This window comes from Sander vitreus, chromosome 7, assembly GCF_031162955.1.
Source record: "Sander vitreus isolate 19-12246 chromosome 7, sanVit1, whole genome shotgun sequence".
NCBI classification, from domain to species: domain Eukaryota; kingdom Metazoa; phylum Chordata; class Actinopteri; order Perciformes; family Percidae; genus Sander; species Sander vitreus.
Window position 1 is genome coordinate 33,141,599 of NC_135861.1, and position 20,886 is coordinate 33,162,484.

Below are 20,886 nucleotides of genomic sequence, written 5' to 3' on the forward strand. Positions count from 1 at the left end.
TATGATTCACACATGGCCTACAAGTTGTGACAAAACACGGCATCATACTCAAAGTATTAAAGTCCTGTCTTCACTCTCAACAAGGTGGCACATTCTTATAGTATCAAGACATAAGATACATGTATTAGGCCTACAGTATACCCTTACAACTCTCTAAAAGAAGCCTGTGGCATATCAACCATAGACTGTACATATTTTCTTATTATTTATCAATTATTGCTGAAAATATTTCCTGAATTCAATTCTAAAAAAGTTCAAATGCTGGCAGAGAACTTTTGCGCATGTGAAATGTTAGTAGAGTAGTAGTATTTCTGATATTAAAAACTTTAAAAATGATGACCCGACCCGAGGACAGTTTTTAGAACAGGCTGACCCTACACTGGATTGAATAAGAAAGGTTGGAATGAAGCTGATGTGTGTCTGTGTGTGCCTTGCCTTGCCGTATAGACGTGTGTATAAAGAGGTATGAACCGGTATGAACTGGCACCAGAGTCCGGTTAATGTATGGCCCCGCCCCCCTGGCTGACGTCTACGTCACCGTCCCCCCCTTTCTTTCTATAAAAGCTCGAACCGAGCCGTTGACTCCAGCAAGAAGCACCGTTGATATATCCGTTACGGACCTTGGAGGGTTACATTTACCCAAAACTTGTTTTCAAATGGGTCCCGTCGCCTAGCGTTTCCTCCCCCAGCCTCGCCGACTGACTGAGTTGAATTGGGTGCTACTGAACATCAGCACGTCTGGGTCCCTAACAAGGTGAGTGTCCCCCGCTGGTTATAAAATGGTGGTGGTTGTGGTGGTGGTTGTGGTGGTGGGTGAGGGCCGAGTGTTTTGGGGATAATGGCAGCTGTTGCAGTTGTGTTTTGTAAAAAAAAACCCACTGAATAACAAACGTCATGTAGCTGCGTCTCCTCTCGTTGAATTCCCTTTTTCGTTTACATAGCTAGCTAGCTAGCGGGGTGATGTCGCAACATAAACAGCAACTGACCGTTATTTAAATGTCAACAGATGAAGATTTTGTCTGTTTGGGACAAAATGTGCTTCTTACGAGAGAAAGGGGCTCCAGCTTTACGCTTTGTTCTTTTATCGCGATCAAGACCGCCGTTATTTAACACCTATGGTCACTTTAAATGATGCTATTTTTCATGTAACTGAAGAATAACGTCGAAATGTCGGTTTGCTGCAGTGAAATGTAAACAAGCCCTATGCTAAACGGGGGCTGACGTCATCCTATAGAAGACGTGTACGTGCTGTGAACGGCGGAAGAAAAAAATCTAATCTTTCTCTACCTTTCTTATTGATTATGGTTTTCTGGCCACTAGCAGCTTATGTGCATTTTCATATTCGGGTTATTATGTTTTCTATATTCCTTTTTATACATGCCTCGAGTCAGCTGGAGTCCAGGATGCTTTTCTCTAACCAATAACAACATTATAAATCAGCTGTTTATCAAAGCACAGCAGCCAAACATTTGCCCGCTGTTGGTGTTTTCTGACATAAATATAGAGTAGCTACACGATCAAAGGGACTTCTAGAGAGAGTATTAGTTGCAGCCTTATATTTGTTAGTATAAGGTTATTTTTTACAACACAGGGCTACAGGATGAAGTGTTGTAGCCCCTTACGAGACCCATCTAAAGAACACATACAAATGGTTCCTTATACAGAGAGATTAGAGCTTAAACAAGTACATTGACAGAAATGTAATGACATAACTTAAGAATAACGCCAGTCTCCGATCCTTTGCTGAGTAATGTATCCCAGTCTACTGTTTATTTCCCTCTGCAGGTTTCCATCAAGCACAGCGTACAACGACCCAGCTACAGTAGAATGGCAGCTATTCCAGCAGGCGGCTCTCTGGTGGCGACCACTGACTACTACCGGAGTGAGTCTCTCTCCTTACAGACACCGGGGCCAAACCAGGCCGGGTTACGGTAGCTACGGTGTCGTGACCCTTTCGGAGTTCAGCGTCGGGGTTGCTTTGCATCGCGGTGCATTTCACCGCCAGAACGCTAAACGACAAGTCTGAGGTTATTTTGCGAGGTGTCTGCCTGCCAGCCAACTGCCCACAAAGTACTGCTTGCTGGAGAAGTGCTAATTTCCAAACGTTACTGACATATAGACCCTTTACAAACAGATAACCTCCATCATTGTAACCAAAATATGTCTGAGTTTATTTACAAAGCTGATGTCAGTGAACTAGCATGTTGCTACTCCCCACAGTAGGCTGCTGGAAACACCCACTATCAACACACAGGACCAGTTGACCAATCACAGTCCTTGAAACACCCACTATCAACACACAGGACCAGTTGACCAATCACAGTCCTTGCGGTCTGCGTCGCCTCGAAGCAAAGTTTCAAATTCTCTGAATAAAATCAGAATGAGGAAAGGGCTTATTGCCACAATAAGTAACACTTGCGTGGAATTAGCATTGGTGAAAGGTGCATACATAACCAAACAGACATATTAAAGCTTTAGTGCGTAACTTTTTGATATTAATGAACGTCCGTTCGCCAAGTAGACTTGGTCTAGCGGTCTCAGTAAATCGAGTGTGCATTACAACTACAGAGTCGCCCCTCAGGCTGTTACACAAGACAAAATAGATCCACATTTTCTGTGTGCCCCTGTCATTATGATGGGAACAGGTAGATATTATGCAACAACGTTAAGTTCTCCCTGAACCTGTACTTGTTTACTTGTCCCGTTTGGCCTTCTCAGTTTGGTTGACTGGGATTAAACCAACCACTTGTTTTAACTCCTTTTTCTGCTCATTCTGTCTCCCCGCAGGGCGCATCGGCTCTACGTCCAGCAGCAGCTCTTGCGGCAGTTCGGAGTACAGTGGCGAGGTCATCCCTCACCATCCAGGTGTGTGTGTTTGTGTATCCAACAAACCGAAAACTCCAGATATTCATAGCTTCCTTGCACAGTTAAATGTGTCTCATTGCAGGGGGAAAAAACTCTTAAAGATGAGGTCATTTTTAGGCCTTTATTGTTGATGGGACAGCTTAGACTTAAAGGGGTAGAGAGAAGGGGGCATGACATGCAGCAAGGGGGCACTGCGGCAAGGACTGAGCCTCTGCAAATGGGCGTGCCAGGCGCCCCCGGAAAAAAAAAAAAAAGATCCCCATGGGAATTATAACTGGGTCCTTTTTTAATGAAACTCTAAAGGGGAGGTGGCCTGCCAAACCCACTGTTTATATTTCCACAGAACAACATACACAAGCTGATTAAATGGATGCATCTGTCATATTTATAGGAACCCAACACAGTGATTGTTGGCCAAATACTGCTACTCCAAATAAAGTGACTCACAGCTGCTGCGGCAGAGTATTATAGTGTGGTGATCAAGTCGGGAGAATGCACATGCACACCCTAAAAAAAGAGTGAGTGGTGTAAACGGATGTGCTTTTGGAAAGAACGGTGTGTTCCCTTCTCAAGAGGAGCAGCAAGCACAGGAGCATGTCTCTGTACCAGATCCAGATGTATCTGTCTCTCATGAGCAACCGAGTGCCAGTTTCAGGAACCTTCAATGATTGCTGCGGTTGAGTCAGCTGTTGCCTCAGACCACACAGCGCTACTATGGTTGAGTCATGCTGGAATACACCTAGCTCGGGTCTGACCTCGCTCCTTTCTAATCTAGCAGGATAGTGGCTTTCAGTTGTGTATTTTTGCGCTTTCCCCTCTCAGGATTAGCCGCTCCCATTCAGTTCTCCGGTCACGATTCAGATGTCGCTGTTAAAAGCACACGATCCTGGATCAGTGTGTCAAGGCAACTTTATATGAAAACCATCTGGGCTGACAGAGAAGTGCTGGCTCTGGGTTTGTGTGGGCATGCCTGTTTTAACCGCTGGGACGGACACACACACTCACACACACACCCACCCCATTTGTATGTAAATGCAGCTGTTCAGACACTACTCAACGTGTCACAGTGCGTTTGACACTAAGCCAAACTCAATTCTGAGACCTGGGGGGAGGACACCTGAGTCATGGGTGTAGCTGATGAAACGCACACTCAACTTAAACACACACACACACACACACACACTCTCTCTCACAATCTTAACATGTGGTCACTGTAACGTTCAGTCTGCCGTCTCGATTCAGTGGCTAGTTGTTGTTTTACTTCTCCTCAGCTCGTAATGACGAGCAAAGTAGCTCTAATCGGATGAGGGGTTTGAAACTGCATCACACTGTCCTGGAGGGTTACAATGTCAAATTCCCAAACAAATCTAAATGGAACCATATGTACTGTGTAACCTTTTTATGAACGTATGTCTTCATTATCCGCCTCCACAGGACTCCCCAAGCAGGACTCTGGTCATTGGTGGTCCAGTTTCTTCTTTGGGAAGCAGCCAGGGATGACCCCACTGACCGAGGAGGCACAGCAGAAGTAAGCATTGCTGACTCACCCCCCTAATACTGCCTCTGCATCGTAGTCTTATGTAATCCTGGTCATAATCCTACCAGTGTCTAAAACAAATACCCAGTTGCTGCTCTCTCCAACAGATTGGATTTGGGGCTGCTTTTTTTTCTGCTTCTCTAGTCTTTTACTCTCAGATGAGTCCAGAATGACAATCTGTGAAATGTAGCGGACTGTTTTCCTGCATTGGGTGGAGATGTGTTGACATTCTGAGTATTTAAAAAATAATTGTGCGTCCGAGATGATGACCTGTCCCTGTGCAAATTCATCAATCCTTCCAGTGTGACGCACAGACCCAACCTTTCCATTATACAGTATCAAGACTATTTCTTACAATCTCTCTGGTCTCTCTCAGGGCGGGGGTCCGAGGCACACTGACGAATGGTCAGATCACCTGCGTTGCCAGGGAGATGGTGACACAACGCCAGGTGAGCGAGAGCAGCGAGGCAGGAAGCCCCACCTCTCCTGATCCTGCCGTCTCACTCTGATCCACGCCACACCTTGGAGGGGGGGGAAATCAAACCAGCGACCAACGCTAGGTGACGGGAGGTTGTCCCATCTACAACCTTCTTCTTATTTTTTATATTATCATTCATTGTAGTTATAGGCTGCCTTACTTGTTTTTGTTCCTGCAACCTTTTTTTTTATTGAGAAAAAAACAATAAAAAAAATTAAAAAAAATAGTCTGATGCAACTGATGAATTCCACTGAGTTGTTTTTTTTTTAAGCATTTGTACTGTGTTTGTAATACTGTGTTGCATTGACACATCCACATGCCTTTTGTTAGACATTTTTCACTTTTGTCTCCCTGTGATTGCAAAAATGCAATAAAGTAGACTCTTGCAGCCTAATGTTCTGTGTTAGACTCCCATCTCTGTTCTTCTCACACACACATTTAAAGCACAAATGTGCGTATTACACAATAATGACAGTGCAGACCGATCAACCAAACTCCTGTCTGAACAGGTATGAATATATCCACAGAAAGGGCAGACTGTAAGGGAGGTAGCAGAGCATTCTATAGTTCAGGTGCTAAGGACTCTAAAGCTCCATTGCCTGGGGCTCTGGACAGGGTGTACATTTAGCACAGCAGACATAAGTGAACAAGCTGACAAATCTAGGTGAAGGAGCTCAGCCACATATGCTGGAGCCTGGCCATGCAGTGCTCTGTACGTACAGTGAGTGTAAACTGAATCCTACATGCAACAGAGAGCAAGTGAAGAGGCATCAGTACCGGGGGATTTTGTTAGATCGTCTGGTCGACCTAGTGAGTAGCCTTGCCCCCCCCCCACACACACACACACACACACACACACACACTTCAAATTCGTTTATTTTATTTATACATCTTGGTGATCGGCCCCTATTTTAAACAATGAAGAAAGTAAGACATTTTTTTGGGGGGGGGGGTTTACATAGTTTAGTACTGTTCTTTGTAGAATGATTTATTATGATCAACTGAATAATTTTTCCTGGATTTTGTATCATCATAGTCCCTAAATGTATGTAGAAACGCAGGAAATGGGAATCAAATCGAACACACACACACACACACACACTTCTCAAACCAAAGTTAGACCCTTGGTTACAGTAGAACTTTAGTACACATACAGCTTTCTCTGTGGTTTTAAGAACAATATTTGAACTGTTTGTACCTTTAAAATAAGTGGTGTGTTCAAATAGCCCTATAAGGAGCAGTGTTTGCCAGGGAGGGATTGAGTGAATGGTTTTGTACAGGGCTATTCCTGGAACAGAGCAAACAGAGAGCAGCACTTCACATCCTCCAACTGCTGCTGCTGAACGCGGAGTCTAGCGTTGTGTAACTGTTTGCTCAGCTTCTACACACCCACCACATCTGGAAACTATCAGTCTCTATGGAGAAAAATCTAAATCCTGCACAGCTCCATTGTTCCGACCTCTCAATAACCTGAAAATTTCCCTTTGGTCCTACAGCCCAGTAGTCCGACGTCGCTTTGTTTCGGAACAAAAAAAAAAAAAAACCTCTGCTCCGACATCCCATTGTTCTGACCATATAGGCTTTTGTGGATCACCTCCCATAACTTATAACAAAAATAACAAGTGAAATGACTTTTCTCTAGCTTATTAACACATTTAAATGTTTAGCATATCTTTGAAAAACTGAAATAATTTGTTTTATGTACATTATATGTATTTATATTTCCATAAGCCTGCAATGATAATGAATAGGAATGGGGCATAATCCCTGCAACAATCAACGTGAAACTAACTTAAGGTGCCTCATCTTGGCTGTTTCAAACAGGAAACTTCGGGATTCCTGACATGTTAAACGAGACAAAAACCCTAAAGCAATATTATAAATAACTGTCCCTAACCCTATATGGTCGGAACAATGGGCTGTGGAAGAAATGGGCAGTCCCCCGCACAGAAAGGGTGTTTTTTTTGCTCCTGAAGTTTCAATCCAATTTTAAATGCTTCCATTTTTAGATGTGTATTTGTTTCCAAAGGTACACTTTTCTTCACTTCTTTCGAGTTGACACTAAAGCAACTTTAAAAAAAGAATGTAATATCTAGAGGACCTTTCCTAAAGTTAAAACAAAACGTGAGTGAATGTTGATAATGTAAGAATGACCTGCGTTGTGTGTCACAGCTTTGGCTCATTTGTTCCAGTAGAGCAGTGCCCGTTCAAAACGTGTCACCAAGAAAAGGTGGAAGCCAATGCAAATAAAGTGTTTCCCTACATTTTAGGGTTGTCTTTTTTGTCAATGATACATGTCGATATCGCCACAGTCAGCGTTTAATGACGGCAGGTTTTGTCTCGTCTAATACGGGAGAGCTTAATGAGACATGGGCTCCCCTGAAAACGTGATTTCAGTTTTGTGTAACGTGATCATCGTGGATTATTATGTGTAAAATTGCAAAAATATCATTCATTCATGCATGACGGCGATTTAAACCTAATTCACTTCAATAAAGATAACTATACATGCTATTCTTGGCATGAGCATCAAGGCGGTGCAAATTCCACTCATGTTTAGTACATGTTAACTCAAAGACTCGTAGGAAAAATATAAACGTTGGAGGCCATTAATCGGCGCGCAAAGTCCTTGAAATCCATTCTGCTGTTAAATTAATTTTGGTTTTACTAAGAAATTGTGTAGCGATGATGTTAATAACAATCGTCTTGGGCGGGGCTAAGCTCCGGACGGAGCCACGGTGCCTCTGCTAAATAGTCTCGGGAAGGAACTTGTTTTGGAAGGAACCCTTTATCTTCTGACATACAAGGTATCTGACATGCGGAGAGAAATCTCCCTGCTGACTGTACTGCAAGCACAAATCCTGACACAAGGATTTTGCCACTCGACTGTAAAATGGGTTTGTGTTAGCACCGCGCTCCCCTGTTCACCCCCTCGGTCTCTCTGTGTGTCTCTATGAAACAGAGGAAAGACAAACAATGCTGCAAAGTGGCCCCTCTGCATCACAGTGTTGTTCGGTTGAAAAGAGGGTTTGTTCTGCGGCCGCTCGTCCTCCCACGCTGCAGTTTTTCCAGGTCACTGGGTGCTCCGAGGGTCATGGAGAAGTGGGAGGGAAGGTGGCGATCGGTCTTTTCTCTGTCCGGATCTCAATCACCACCCTCTCCTCCTTGTCTGTTCGGTCGAGTCCCACACTACTTGTCATAAAATATGGAAAATGCTAACCATAGGCACTCCCTAAATTGATCTGAAAGATTTACATTTCCATAAAAAAAAAAACTTGAGAAATGCCTTGATGTAATTATCAAAAGTGATTACACAGGTGCATTTTATGTATAGGAGTGTCCCTATGTTTTCTATGAGCAAACATATGCAAACACTAAGGGGAGTACATTCATGACCAAAGTAACTCATTTCTAATTAGAAATGAGTCAATACACTGCATATATCTATATCTATATTATTCTTACTACTAGTATAATGTCACTGCTACTACATTGCACATATCTGTACACGTTGTTCATACATTGTTCATGTTACATAGCCACATTTATTCTGCTCTTATAACACTGCAACATATTTCTTGTCCTGCCTATGCACCACCTGTCTATACCTGTCTATACTTGAATATCACGTTGCACTTTTCTGCTTTTTTTTGTACTTCTGGTTGGACTCAAACTGCATTTCACTGTCTCTGTACTCTAGGCCAGTGTTGTTTATGCGTTATTATTGGAACCCACGCAACCTCTAGGAGAGACCCGCCCCTTCAATAGCATTCACACGCTACTATTGGCCAGGCGTCCACGCTTACGCAAGGTAATGGAACCCGATTTGTTCAGGTCCAATCCCCTGACCAATCGGCTATCCCAACCTTAACCACTCGACGGCAATGCCTAACGCCAACCAATCGGGCTGCTTCGTAGGGCGGGCCTTTAGAAGTTACGTGGGTTCCATAATAACGCGTTGTTTATGGTTGCTTTGGCACCGCGCTACGCTAAATGCTAAAGAGGGAAAGTTTCCAATTTTAAACTCTTATGAAGCGCGTCATCCAATGAGAGTTTTACCGGCGGAAAATGTCAGATTCATTTTGCCAACTTTTGACTCCACCTGGGGCCTCCAATTTCACATTACAATCATAATCCTTCACCGCATTAACAGGCTTCGATATCAACAGTGATATTTAAGTGGATTTTGACTTGGACGTTGTCCACTTTGTCTGTGCGTGTCCATTTGACTCAGGCTGAGCAGCCAACAGAAATGGGGACGTTAAGGAGTCCTGATTTCTCAACTTCCTTTTAGTCTATGAACCAATGAGGTGCGCTTGGTTCCTTCTACTTGACGCACCGGTCTGCAGGGCTGGTTGGTTTGGAGGTGGAGAAGTGAAGAGAAGAAGAAGAGCCCAGGACGATGTTGACCCATAATCCTTTGGTGCCAATGTTACCTGGGGATCCTGCAAAAAAGAGTTTGAGTATCATATATATAAATCATATAGTATCATATATATATGTATATAAGGTAAAGGGGTGAAAATATTCTAAATATAGGACACATTTAAAGTGATACAGATGTTTTTAGGTGTCTAAAATGTGTTGAGCTGCTGCCCCCCGTCCACAGCAGGACATTGCTTATCTTCTGTGTTGGTACTCCTGCCTGCTGCTCCAAACTGGGGGAGTGCTGACCCCCATCTACTGTAGCTAACACACTGACTATGGAGGAGTAGCTCATACAACCACATGTCATGCCTCTGCGCCACTAATAGCCAATGTCGGAGGCATTATGTTTGTTTTCGGGTTGTCCATCCAACACCTTTGGGATGAACTGAATGCTGACCTCATCGCTCAACCTCAGTGGCTAACCTCAGTAATACTTTTGTGGCTGAAAGGAATTAAATCCCTGCAGCCAGGTTTCAAAATTGAGTAGAAAACCTTCCTTAAAAAGGTATACTACACGTACTGTGTGTGTGTGTGTGTGAGTTACCAGGAGGCGTTGCCATGGTAGCCCAGAGGGTGACTTGTCTCTGTTTGACAGAGTCGTTCTGACATCTGAACACAGGCTTTATCTCCTCTGGACCGTGGGGCAAGTCTGAGAGAGAGACAGAGACCAGTACTGCACTCTTATTTGACTAAAGGAGAATTAAGTTAATCCTGGGAAACTGTGCACGTTAATCATTTATTCAATTTTCTCTGTCTGTAGTTGTAATTCCCATCTGTGATGTCAGTGATTTAACCATCTAACTAACTGATGAGTTTTTAGTGTTCTGGGGACTCATGCAAACCCACTTTATCCCCACCATGAGACAACAAAGTATGCAGAAAGTGAGAGTCACGTGCAGTGCAACACAAAGCCGGACCTGAGCTCTGTTGCCACTCTGCTGATTCAGTGTTATGTACAGTGTGTGTGTGTGTGTGTGTGTGTGTGTGTGTGTGTGTGTGTGTGTGCCTTTTTGTTCTGTTTACAGTATTGAGATACAACATTTTAAAAGGCTTTGTCATCTATCCAGAAACAGTTTCCGCAAAAATAATGACTATTTTTGTTATTTATTAATGTGCCTATTATCTTATTATTTTCCAATTAATCATTTCATCTTAGGGGGGGGTCACGAATTTCCAAATCTACAATTCGATTTGACTATCGATTTTAAGGTCACGATTGGATAGAATTTTTCGATTTCAACACTTCCTTTTAGCTCGCACACTCACAATAACTTTTTAGAAAAACTTTTTTAGCCTGTGGCCCAACAGGTACATTATGTTTTCAAGCTAACGTTAGTCAAAGTGATGACATATATTACATATCAGATATGCATTTTAGATGAAGCAGATGAGAGAAGATCCTGATGTTCCTCGTCCCTGTTTGCTCAGCGCCGTTATATTGTTTGTAGGGGGACGCAGGACTTTTCTACTCGGAAGTTATTGTCAACAAACATTGTGATTGGGTCGATTCATTTTTTTAAACTTGGCCAATGAAACCAAAACTACCTGGGATTAATAACAAATGTTCTTGTCTTTACTTGCAGGGTTTCTGAAGGTTTCACCAAGTCAATTTTAAGACCATTATGAATGACATTTAAGACCGTTATCACAACATCAACTAAGCCCTTAATAAAAAAATGTTCAAGCCAAGTAGCCCTTAACTTGGACTTCCCCGATAGCATAACTAAAAGAGACTTGCGGCAATAACACGAAAGCTGATTGGCTGTAATATAAGTTGCATGTTGGTCTCATTTGTAGTCTTAATACAGCGGAATTATATTTGCACTGGTGAAAGAAAGAACTACAACACCACGGAATTAAAAAAAATTATTTTTAGAGAAATCCCCGTGAGCTAAAACGTTCAGATTTCCAACTGTTCTGAACGCTCTGGTTTCAATAGTTTTTTCTCCTCTTGGCTAAGTATCACGTAACACCGAGCCGGGCTTCTCTGATTGGTCATCTGCTCCAGCCAGGCAGGACTGGAGTGGTTTTTGGAGATAAAGTGTTTTTGTAACATTAAAGCATGTAAACACAAGTATGAACCTGAAAATGCTATATAATAGTTACCCTCTAAAAACAAAGTTTGCTGTGTGTGTGTGTGTGTGTGTGTGTGTGTGTGCGTGCAATGCATACTTCTGTAGAAGTGGTTGCGGGCGAGCAGACAGGCTGGAGAGTTGACGCTGGTCATGGTGTGTCAGATGTGTGGAGCTGTTGACCGTGCTAGAGACAGAGAGAGAGAGAGAGAGGGCAGCAGAGCTGAGTATGTGGGTTGCACCCATGAAAAATTTGCCAAATCATCTCTTACAATGCCAAACCGCTTTTCTTTGCTGTTGTTAATGAGCAATTGTAGGCAATCTCAATGCAGAGAGATATTGAAGTGAAATTCTGCAACCAGTGTCAATCCCATATCTCCACAGTCTGGGACCAAACTCTATCCTCCAAGATGACAACGCTCGCCCCCACAGGGCGGGCTTTATCAGAGACTACCTCCAGAATGTGGGAGTGGAGAGGATGGAATGGCCTGCCAGCAGTCCTGACCTCACCCCCGTTGAACACTTGTGGGATCAGCTTGGGCGTGCTGTTCGTGCCAGAGTGACCAACACGACCACGTTGGCTGACGTTCGACTAATGCTGGTTGAAGAATGGGATGCCAAAGGATGCAGTGGCAGCAGACTGTCCTGTCCTGTTAGTAGTGTCCTGAGGAGTGTCAGACACTGTCCTGTGACTCCCATTACTGTCCCGGGACAGTCAGACACTGACCTGTACACTGTCCTGTGACTCCCAGACACTGTCCTGTGACTCCCATGACTGTCCCGGGACTGTCAGACACTGTCCTGTGACTCCCGGACACTGTCCTGTGACTCCCATGACTCACAGGACAGGGTCCAGGAGTCACAGGACAGTGTACAGGACAGTGTCTGACTGTCCCAGGACAGTCATGGGAGTCACAGGACAGTGTACAGGACAGTGATGAGCTGTTATGTCACCTGGCTGCAAACATGACCTCTCCCTTGTGGACAATAAACAAAGACTTATTGACACAAATCCTCACTTTTAAAAGCTTCAAACCTAACTTAAATAATAAATTAACAGAACTAATTGCTGATTGTTTTTTTGGGGCATCAACTAGTTTTTTCAGCTCTTTTATTGTTTCATAACAATAAAGCTGAACCTTGTACATTTATACTCAATAGTATCAGTATTTAATTTAAATTAAAACAGACAGAGAGTCCAAAGAAGAGGAAGAGGGAGCCGTGGTGGAAGGACAGAAGGTCCATACTGAGCTGAGTTGAATGTCCAAACAAGCAAACAGAGCAAACGATTATTCCAATGAACAGTTTGTTCAACCTGTCACCTGGAACCCTGATGCTGCTATTATTAGATGCTGTGTGTGTGTGTGTGTGTGTGTGTGTGTGTGTGTGTGTGTGTGTGTGTGTGTGTGTGTGTGTGTGTGTGCAACATGGGAATTGACACCAAAAACATTGTCTCCCTGTTGATGCCTTAATTTATATCTCACTGAGAATATTTCCTTTTTTGGCCTTTTATTGTTGACATTTCCATTATTATCATCATACACATTCTCCCATTTGCCACTTCTGACCGTTACTGGATGACCTATCACAGGTCCAAAGTCAACATATCATCTTTGTTCAATGTGTTTCCAGTTGGCTTAGTTATAATTAGTGCTCTTGAAATTAACATGACCCATTTACTACAAATTCATGTGTTTAACAAGATATTGAGGTTTTGTTAAGTATGTTCTGTCATGGGCTCGATGGTGTTTTAAGCCCCCAATGTCGACTTCAAGGCAGCGCTGTGACAGTCGACTTCAAGGCACCTAACCCTAACCATTGCCTAATCCTAGTGCCTTCTAGGCAGCGCTGCCTGGAAGACGACGTTGGGGGCTTAAAACACCAAACACCCTGCCGTGGGGTTAGGGTACCAAGGCTCAGTCCTTACCACAGCGGTCCGGGTTGATTCCAACCTGCGGCCCTTTGCTGCATGTCATTCCCCCTCTCTCTCCCCCTTTCCTGTCTACAACTGGCCTATTCAATTAAAGGCATTAAAGCCCAAAAAAACATCTTTAAAAAGAAAAAGATATGTTCTGCCATTAGGCGGTCATTGGCTTCCATTGAATACAATCTAAATCATTTAAATGTACGCTATATTTTTATATAGAATATTTTCATCGCTTTACCTTTACATTTAAATGGGACAGGGGGATTTTTTTAGCATTCTGTGTTTTTCAAAGACAACCTTTCTGTATGGAGGGGAGATTACTGTTATCGATTAGTTGTCAACTATTAAATCAGAAGTTGGAGCCAAAGTCATGCCAAGCCATGGGCTGTTTGCTAAGGTCTCTCCTGTCCTGCTTCAGTCAGCTCAGCCCTGTTAGTTTAAGATAGAAGTTACTTTTTCTGGTGACGGGAACTCTCAAAATATTTGATTTGGTGTTGAAATCTATGGTCACGGAGTGTCTGGTGATTTTCATGCTTTCATGGAAGCAATTGGTCATTTATTTTTACTGATAAGATTAGCTCGAGGTTCCAGGGATCATGGTTCTGTTTTGAAAACCGTGTTTGTGCTGTAAACACACATTTAAGTGCTGTCCTCGAGCGTCAGCTGTGTCCTTAAAAGGAACATGTTAATCCAAATCTTTTATTTCATGCTAATTCAGTTGTGGCTGCTGGGACATTTGTGACACAAAAGCTTTTTGCATTGAGATAAGAGACAGAAAAAATGGACAATCTGGAAAACCCTGCAACTGTGTGGATATAAATATGGGCAGTGTATTGAAGAGATTTGTCTGCAAAATATGACACACTTCAAATGTGTTAGAGAGACACCTATAATCTTGGGTAATAACAGCATGTGTGTGCTGGAAATATTTTACAGCTCTGAGTCCGTGTGGTATTTCATATGTGGGTGACCCTTCACACACTAAGGCTGATTAAAATCTTACTCAATACTAAGTGCTGTGCTGCACCACATCTGTGGTGTGTACGATGCACATCTGCCACCCCCAGCACCACTCAACCCACAATATCTGTCACAAAGTGGGATGTAGTTATCTCTTCTTATTAGGGGTCAATTTCCAATTTAAACATTTAATTTTCAGCAGTGACGAGTCAATGCCACAATTAGAGCCACTAGATGGCAGAAGGGCATTTTTGCAACAGCAGTTTGAGTTTCTCAGAGTTTGAGAGGTGCAGTTGAAGGCACCATTATTTCAACAAGGTGCACATGAATGCACCATGGAGTCTTATCAGAGCCCACATGCTTTTGTTGTTTGGACGTTTTTGAAACCACATACTATACTAGCATTATGTACTGATTTGGCCAAAATGTAACATGTAGTATGCCGTATGCAAACAAAAGCAAAATCTGCCAAAAATACCCGGTACTGATTCACAATTCAAAGCTCCAGAACAGTCACAACAACCGCGGCTTGCCGTTGTGGCCAACAACTGGAAACTTTTTACAATTTTCGTCGTTTGAATAAGGGCAGTTTTATGAAAATTGATGGCGAATTGCAAATTTGCCATCAATATTAATTGACCCTTTGCAGCACCGTTACTTATCATCAAGCTGCCACTTCCTCCTAACACATCCTGCTGCTGCAGGCTGCAGGCATGACAGAGAAAGACAGCAGCAATGAAATCCTGAATGAAGCTTTTATTTTCCAAAACTCCCAGACGGCTCGTAGACAGGTTGAAAGCCATATGCACGTTGTGTAAAGCTGAATTAATATATCACCGAAGCACGTCAAGCTGGAGCTACCACCTACGGAGCTAAGCATAGTAGTAGCAGTTAACGTGATGCTAAACGGGTGGCAACTAACTGCAGACCTGTCAGCATCGTAGAGGACTCGGGTCTTAAAGACGTACTACGGTTGGCATGTTCTGACCTGTCTCGTTGCCGTCGAGGGGGACAGTAGTTTTCACGGATACACAGCCTGTACGACACGGAGAAAGCAGCCACACTGGAACTGCTGCAAGGTGCTGCAAACGCTGTCTCATTAACCGCTGATCACTGGACGTCAGTGAGGAATCAACATTATTTAGGAGTTACTAAACACTAGATTGACTCTGGTAAGGATAGGGATCTTTAGTTTTTAGTTAGGTACTTGGAGGAATTGTGCAATAATGACAGATTCACACATTTTTCTTTTGTTTACAGTAAATAAATAATTACAAATCTTAAAGTCAAGTTCATAAAGTAACTTTCTTTGCATTCATTTGATTCCCAATCAAGATACACTGGTAACAATTGCTTTCCATTGTTAATATGGACTTAAAAACTGTTCTGAAATGCAAAATAATAGAATTTGAATCATGTGATAAAATATGCGATTAATCGCAATTAACTATAGAAATTCAGCGATTAATCACGATTAAAAAATGTTAAGCATTTGACAGCCCTAATTATAATACATCCATGCTCCTCTCTGAGGGGAATCACGGTGCAGTTTTGGGTTTCATGTGCAGCGCAGGAGTCATGTAGCATCCAAGTCAAAATGTCAGCAGCTGTTCTTACCTCACAGATACTTGGATATTAATGTGGATGTAGGTCAGAGGTCAAAGTGATGTAAATGGAGGGTCTCCTTCCATCAGCATGACGGTGCAGAGCTGTTATTTTGATAATCGTTTAAATCACTTCAAAGCAGTTACAGGGGCTATTTTTCTGCATTGAGTACTTTACTTTTAATACCTTAGTCCATTTCTTGATTATACTTAGATACTTTTACATAAGTAACATTATCAGTGCAGGACTTTTACATGTAACAGAGTATTTTTACAGTGTGGTATTAGTATTTACGGGTATTTAAGGATCTGAATACTTCCTCAACCTGCTCTTTTTACAACAAATGTGTGGTTACACCATGCAGACCAAAGTACGGAGTGTGGACTGGTAGCTGGAGAGGTGCCAGTTCAACTTCTGGGCACTGCCAAGGTGCTCTTGAGCAAGGCACTGAACTCCCCCGACTGCTCTGGGCGCCTGTATAGTAGTCGCAGCCCCCCTCACTCTGACATCTCTCCATTTGTGCAAGTAAAAATTGAATTATTAAACCTAATCTCACTGGATTATTTAGATAAAATACCTACTCTGCTTGTGTCTGTCTAAACTGGCAGACTTGAAACCACGATATTGCACTAAAAAGGCTACAGTGTAGTTTGTGTGGGCAGTTTTGTCTCTCACCTTCTGCAGCTGTAAATGGTTGTTTCCACAGGACTCCCCCAGTGACAGAAGCGCTGACTTTGCCCTGAACCCTGTGAAACAACAAATCTTTTTTAAATCCTGAGTAATGACACGGGTGCCAAGGAGATTTTGCATTGTCAGCAGATTGCAGAGCAATAAGGTCTCTGACGGCAGGGAGTATCCAAAAACAAGCTTTAAACCCCCTCACCTCAGAGTGCACTTTACCTCCTGCTAGTTTACGTTGAACAGTAACTCTGTACTCTAACTCATAAAGGCTCTAACGTGCTTCACTTGTGGGCTGTGCAGCCTCTCATCTGCAGAGCAAATGTACATCACCTACTTGCTTCAAATAGTCTCATTAGGATAAAAATCAAATATTAGAAAAATTATTATATTTACCAGTAGAGCTAGGGATTGGGGTGACAATAACAAGGTACAGATCGAAAAACCAAGTATTGTGCAAAGAAAGATGAAACTATGTGCACGTAATATGCCATCCCCAGGATGCGTTTTGAAAGAATATCATGACTGATGTAATTGCTGTCCAAAACAAAAATACATGTTGTCGGAAATTTGGTTGGTCAAGACCACACCCCCACCCTCCACCTTGCCCCCCCCCCTTCTCTCCTCCTCAATAGCATTTAAAGCTACAGACACAGAAATGGCACATCCTAAAGAAAGCTCATTGTGGGACTGGCTCTAGTGGCTGTAATTCTGCACCAAGGCTGAATTAAAGGAAAGAGACTTCAGATACAGTATTAGGAGACCACTAAGGCCTATATAAAAGAGACTTCAGATACAGTATTAGGGGACCACTAAGGCCTATATAAAAGAGACTTCAGATACAGTATTAGGGGACCACTAAGGCCTATATAAAAGAGACTTCAGATACAGTATTAGGGGGACCACTAAGGCCTATATAAAAGAGACTTCAGATACAGTATTAGGGGACCACTAAGGCCTATATAAAAGAGACTTCAGATACAGTATTAGGGGACCACTAAGGCCTATATAAAAAGAGACTTCAGATACAGTATTAGGGGACCACTAAGGTCTATATAAAAGAGACTTCAGATACAGTATTAGGGGACCACTAAGGTCTATATAAAAGAGACTTCAGATACAGTATTAGGGGACCACTAAGGCCTATATAAAAGAGACTTCAGATACAGTATTAGGGGACCACTAAGGTCTACATAAAATAGACTTCAGATACAGTATTAAGGGACCACTAAGGTCTACATAAAAGAGACTTCAGATACAGTATTAGGGGACCACTGAGGCCTATATAAAAGAGACTTCAGATACAGTATTAGGGGACCACTGAGGCCTATATAAAAGAGACTTCAGATACAGTATTAAGGGACCACTAAGGCCTATATAAAAGAGACTTCAGATACAGTATTAGGGGACCATTAAGGTCTATATAAAAGAGACTTCAGATACAGTATTAGGGGACCACTAAGGTCTATATAAAAGAGACTTCAGATACAGTATTAGGGGACCACTGAGGCCTATATAAAAGAGACTTCAGATACAGTATTAGGGGACCATTAAGGTCTATATAAAAGAGACTTCAGATACAGTATTAGGGGACCACTAAGGTATATAAAAGCATCCAAAAAGCAGCATGACATAGGACCTTTAATGTCTCTTAAAGGGACGGTTCACTCCAAAATCGAAACTTACCTGTAGTGCCAACCTGTTCTCACTCTGAACTCGTAAACTACAGACGCTTGGGCAGTGGCTGTCGTGTAGCTGCTGGCTTGTGCCCCACGGCTGAGCTGTAACTGTAGCTAACTGACACTTCTAGCTCACCTGAGCTAGCTAAAGCTACAGCTCAGCCAAGGAGGACGCCATAAATGTTTACAGGTTTTCATGCTGTCACGAGCACTTATACCTCTCGTCCATGAGTACGCTTCCTATGCAGTGATACGGTTGGATAGTGTTCTGCACAAAGAACATTTTTCCTACATGAAATTGCTTAAAACCAGGTGTGTGGATTTTATTGAGTAACTGGGTCATGATTTCTGGAAAGAGACACTGATGTTGAGTTTTTCAAACGTATTGTTTTGGCGATTTAAGCACCACAAGCCGAGTCCATCTGGTTCCATTATAATGGAGAGAAGGCAGACACCTCTAGGGCCGATATCTCCAACACTGGGCAATTCATACCAAATATTAGATTGATGAATAGCACTAATACAGGTCAGGACAGGAGAGTTTCAGACACAGTCTGGGATTGGAACATGATGGAGTAAAAGTGTAACTGGAGCTGGTTGAGAGCAATCTGCACTCAGGCCAAGAGTGTCCCCTACAAGTCACAAGCCCAAAAGCCAAAGGGCAAATGAGGAGACTCTGAAATGAAAGCCAAGTATCAGTATAAAAAATAAATTATCCTGCAAATTCCGACCAACCACAAGTCTATTACTTTAGAAATGATTATGCTTTAAAATGTAGGAGCAAGAAACATGACACACAAATACATAGGTTACCATGTGCTGCAAAAAATAGTCAATCTATTAAGTTATAGTTAATCTGGCCAAATCATACTACAGCTGTCTCCCTGAATCATTTTTATTTTCATATTTTTGTGCAAGCGCCACTTAATAATAATACACTCATCTTCATATTTAGTTGGATGAAATAGATCATGTTAGTTTGTAGCAAAGGATGCAAAACAAACTCCCTTCACTTCCTGTGCTTTTCACAATAAATATGACCCTTGGCACCCATTTTATCTTTCCTTTCAGTCTACACTTTTTTTTATCAAACTATGCAAGAAGGAAGCATTGGAGCATTTATTCATTCACACCAGCTCTGTTCAAGTGTTCACTGAACAGGATGTTCGTGTAGGACAAAAATAGCAAAGGTCAAAATTAGTACAAGGACATTTTCATATTTCTGCCTTAGTGTTTATTGTGCAGGGAAACAAGCTAGAGAAGTTTAAAAGTCTTACCTTTACTCAATGTTTGATGTTAATCAGGCTTTTTAGATCCAATACTTTGAGAATTTCAGATAAATCCAAAACAGTATTGTGAGTAGAAGTCCACAGCAGAAAGGAGTAAAACGGTGAAAAACAGGGATGATTGATAGAGGGATGATGGAGCATCAGGGGGCCAATCAATTGCTCGTTGTTTCACTTTTCTTCTCAGCAGTGAAGTGTCTCCTCTCAGCAAAACACAACTCCTGTATTTGCTAAGGGGGGCAGACCTATCCTTTCTCTCTCTCCACCCTCACCCCTCCCTCATCCTTCCCCATGAATCTCTTTGTGTTACGCTGTGTCTCAAATCATCATTTCCTGTCAGTGTGTGATTTAAAAAAAAAATGGACAAGAACAAGTTCTAAGTGCTGATGCGGAATAATCCCATGCCAATTCCCATGGGCAAAGTGATTGCACATCTGCATGTGGCTGATATGGTGACTGAGGTCCCATGTACAAAGACACAGACTCCACTAAAGATTGATGCATCACTGTTTGACTTTAGAGATTCTCCCATTCCAAATCAGTGGAAAGAACGACTAAGACAGAAACTCTTTGAGGGGCCCAATTTGTTCTCAACTGATGAATGGGACTAACCAAAGGAGTTAAATATTGTATATGGGTCAATGACACTACCCCATTCAAAGAAAGATCTGTTGAACTAGATGACCTTTGATGCCACATTCAAGGATTTCTGGCAGCAGAGATAATAAAATAATGGATAAGTCCATATGCTTCGTCCATTGTCTTGGCAGGAAAGAAATTTGGACAATTGCATGTGTGTGTGTGGACTATCGAATGCCGAACCGTAGAACAATCCATGACCACTACACAGTGCTACTGATCGATGATGCAATAGACTGCCTGTCTATTGCATCATCGATCAGTAGCATTGAAGCAAGTGGTTTTTAGTGACGGACTTGCGCAGTGGTTACTACCAGATCCCGACAGCAGAAGAGGATAAAGAGAAAACCACCTTCACACACTCTGAAGGAAAACCTCAGAAGAGCACAAACCAAGACTCCTCAAAGTGATCGACAGAGTGGAAAAGACTGGTTTGAAGTTGTCAAAGGACATTGTTAGTTCGGTCAGCAACAGGTAACCTAAACAAGTAACTTACAAAACTAACCTACACATTGTGTCGGAGAATGGAATCGCCACAGACCATGTCAAAGTTGAAGCGGTAGCCCGCTGGGAACATCCCACTGATCTCACATCCTTGCAGTCTTTCCTAGGATTCTATGGGTACTACTGGCGCTTCATGAAAAACTACTCTATCATAGTCAGACCTCTCAGAACTCTGCAATAGTTTCCCTCCAATCCAGAAGAAAAGGAAAGAGGTAAAGGTAACAGATA

At 42.5% G+C, this 20,886-nt stretch overlaps 1 protein-coding gene and 1 long non-coding RNA gene across 3 annotated transcripts; one reads left to right on the plus strand and one right to left on the minus strand.

Moving 5' to 3' along the window:
- The first annotated feature begins 566 nt into the window (after window positions 1-566).
- ppdpfb (pancreatic progenitor cell differentiation and proliferation factor b) lies at window positions 567-5,274 on the plus strand. Its single transcript, XM_078255973.1, has 5 exons — window positions 567-754; window positions 1,786-1,882; window positions 2,788-2,865; window positions 4,300-4,393; window positions 4,779-5,274. The coding sequence occupies exons 2-5, from the start codon at window positions 1,828-1,830 to the stop codon at window positions 4,909-4,911; spliced, it is 360 nt and encodes a 119-aa protein (XP_078112099.1). The 5' UTR covers window positions 567-754; window positions 1,786-1,827; the 3' UTR covers window positions 4,912-5,274.
- On the minus strand, window positions 5,041-19,687 carry LOC144521408 (uncharacterized). 2 transcript variants are annotated; one of them, XR_013502316.1, is made up of 5 exons: window positions 19,507-19,687; window positions 16,548-16,618; window positions 11,481-11,567; window positions 9,853-9,957; window positions 5,041-9,325 (listed from the first exon to the last, which is right to left on the minus strand). It is a non-coding gene; the product is annotated as an uncharacterized LOC144521408 (long non-coding RNA). The 2 variants fall into 2 exon arrangements; XR_013502315.1 differs by lacking the exon at window positions 19,507-19,687 and adding an exon at window positions 16,947-17,086.
- Window positions 19,688-20,886: the final 1,199 nt, after the last annotated feature.

Excerpts from the sequence above, each read along its gene's own strand:
- ppdpfb (XM_078255973.1), top strand. The coding sequence starts at position 1,828 with ATGGCAGCTATTCCAGCAGGCGGCTCTCTGGTGGCGACCACTGACTAC. Across the intron at positions 1,883-2,787 it reads GACCACTGACTACTACCGGA|GGCGCATCGGCTCTACGTCC; the intron begins GTGAGTCTCTCT and ends GTCTCCCCGCAG. Across the intron at positions 2,866-4,299 it reads GGTCATCCCTCACCATCCAG|GACTCCCCAAGCAGGACTCT; the intron begins GTGTGTGTGTTT and ends CCGCCTCCACAG.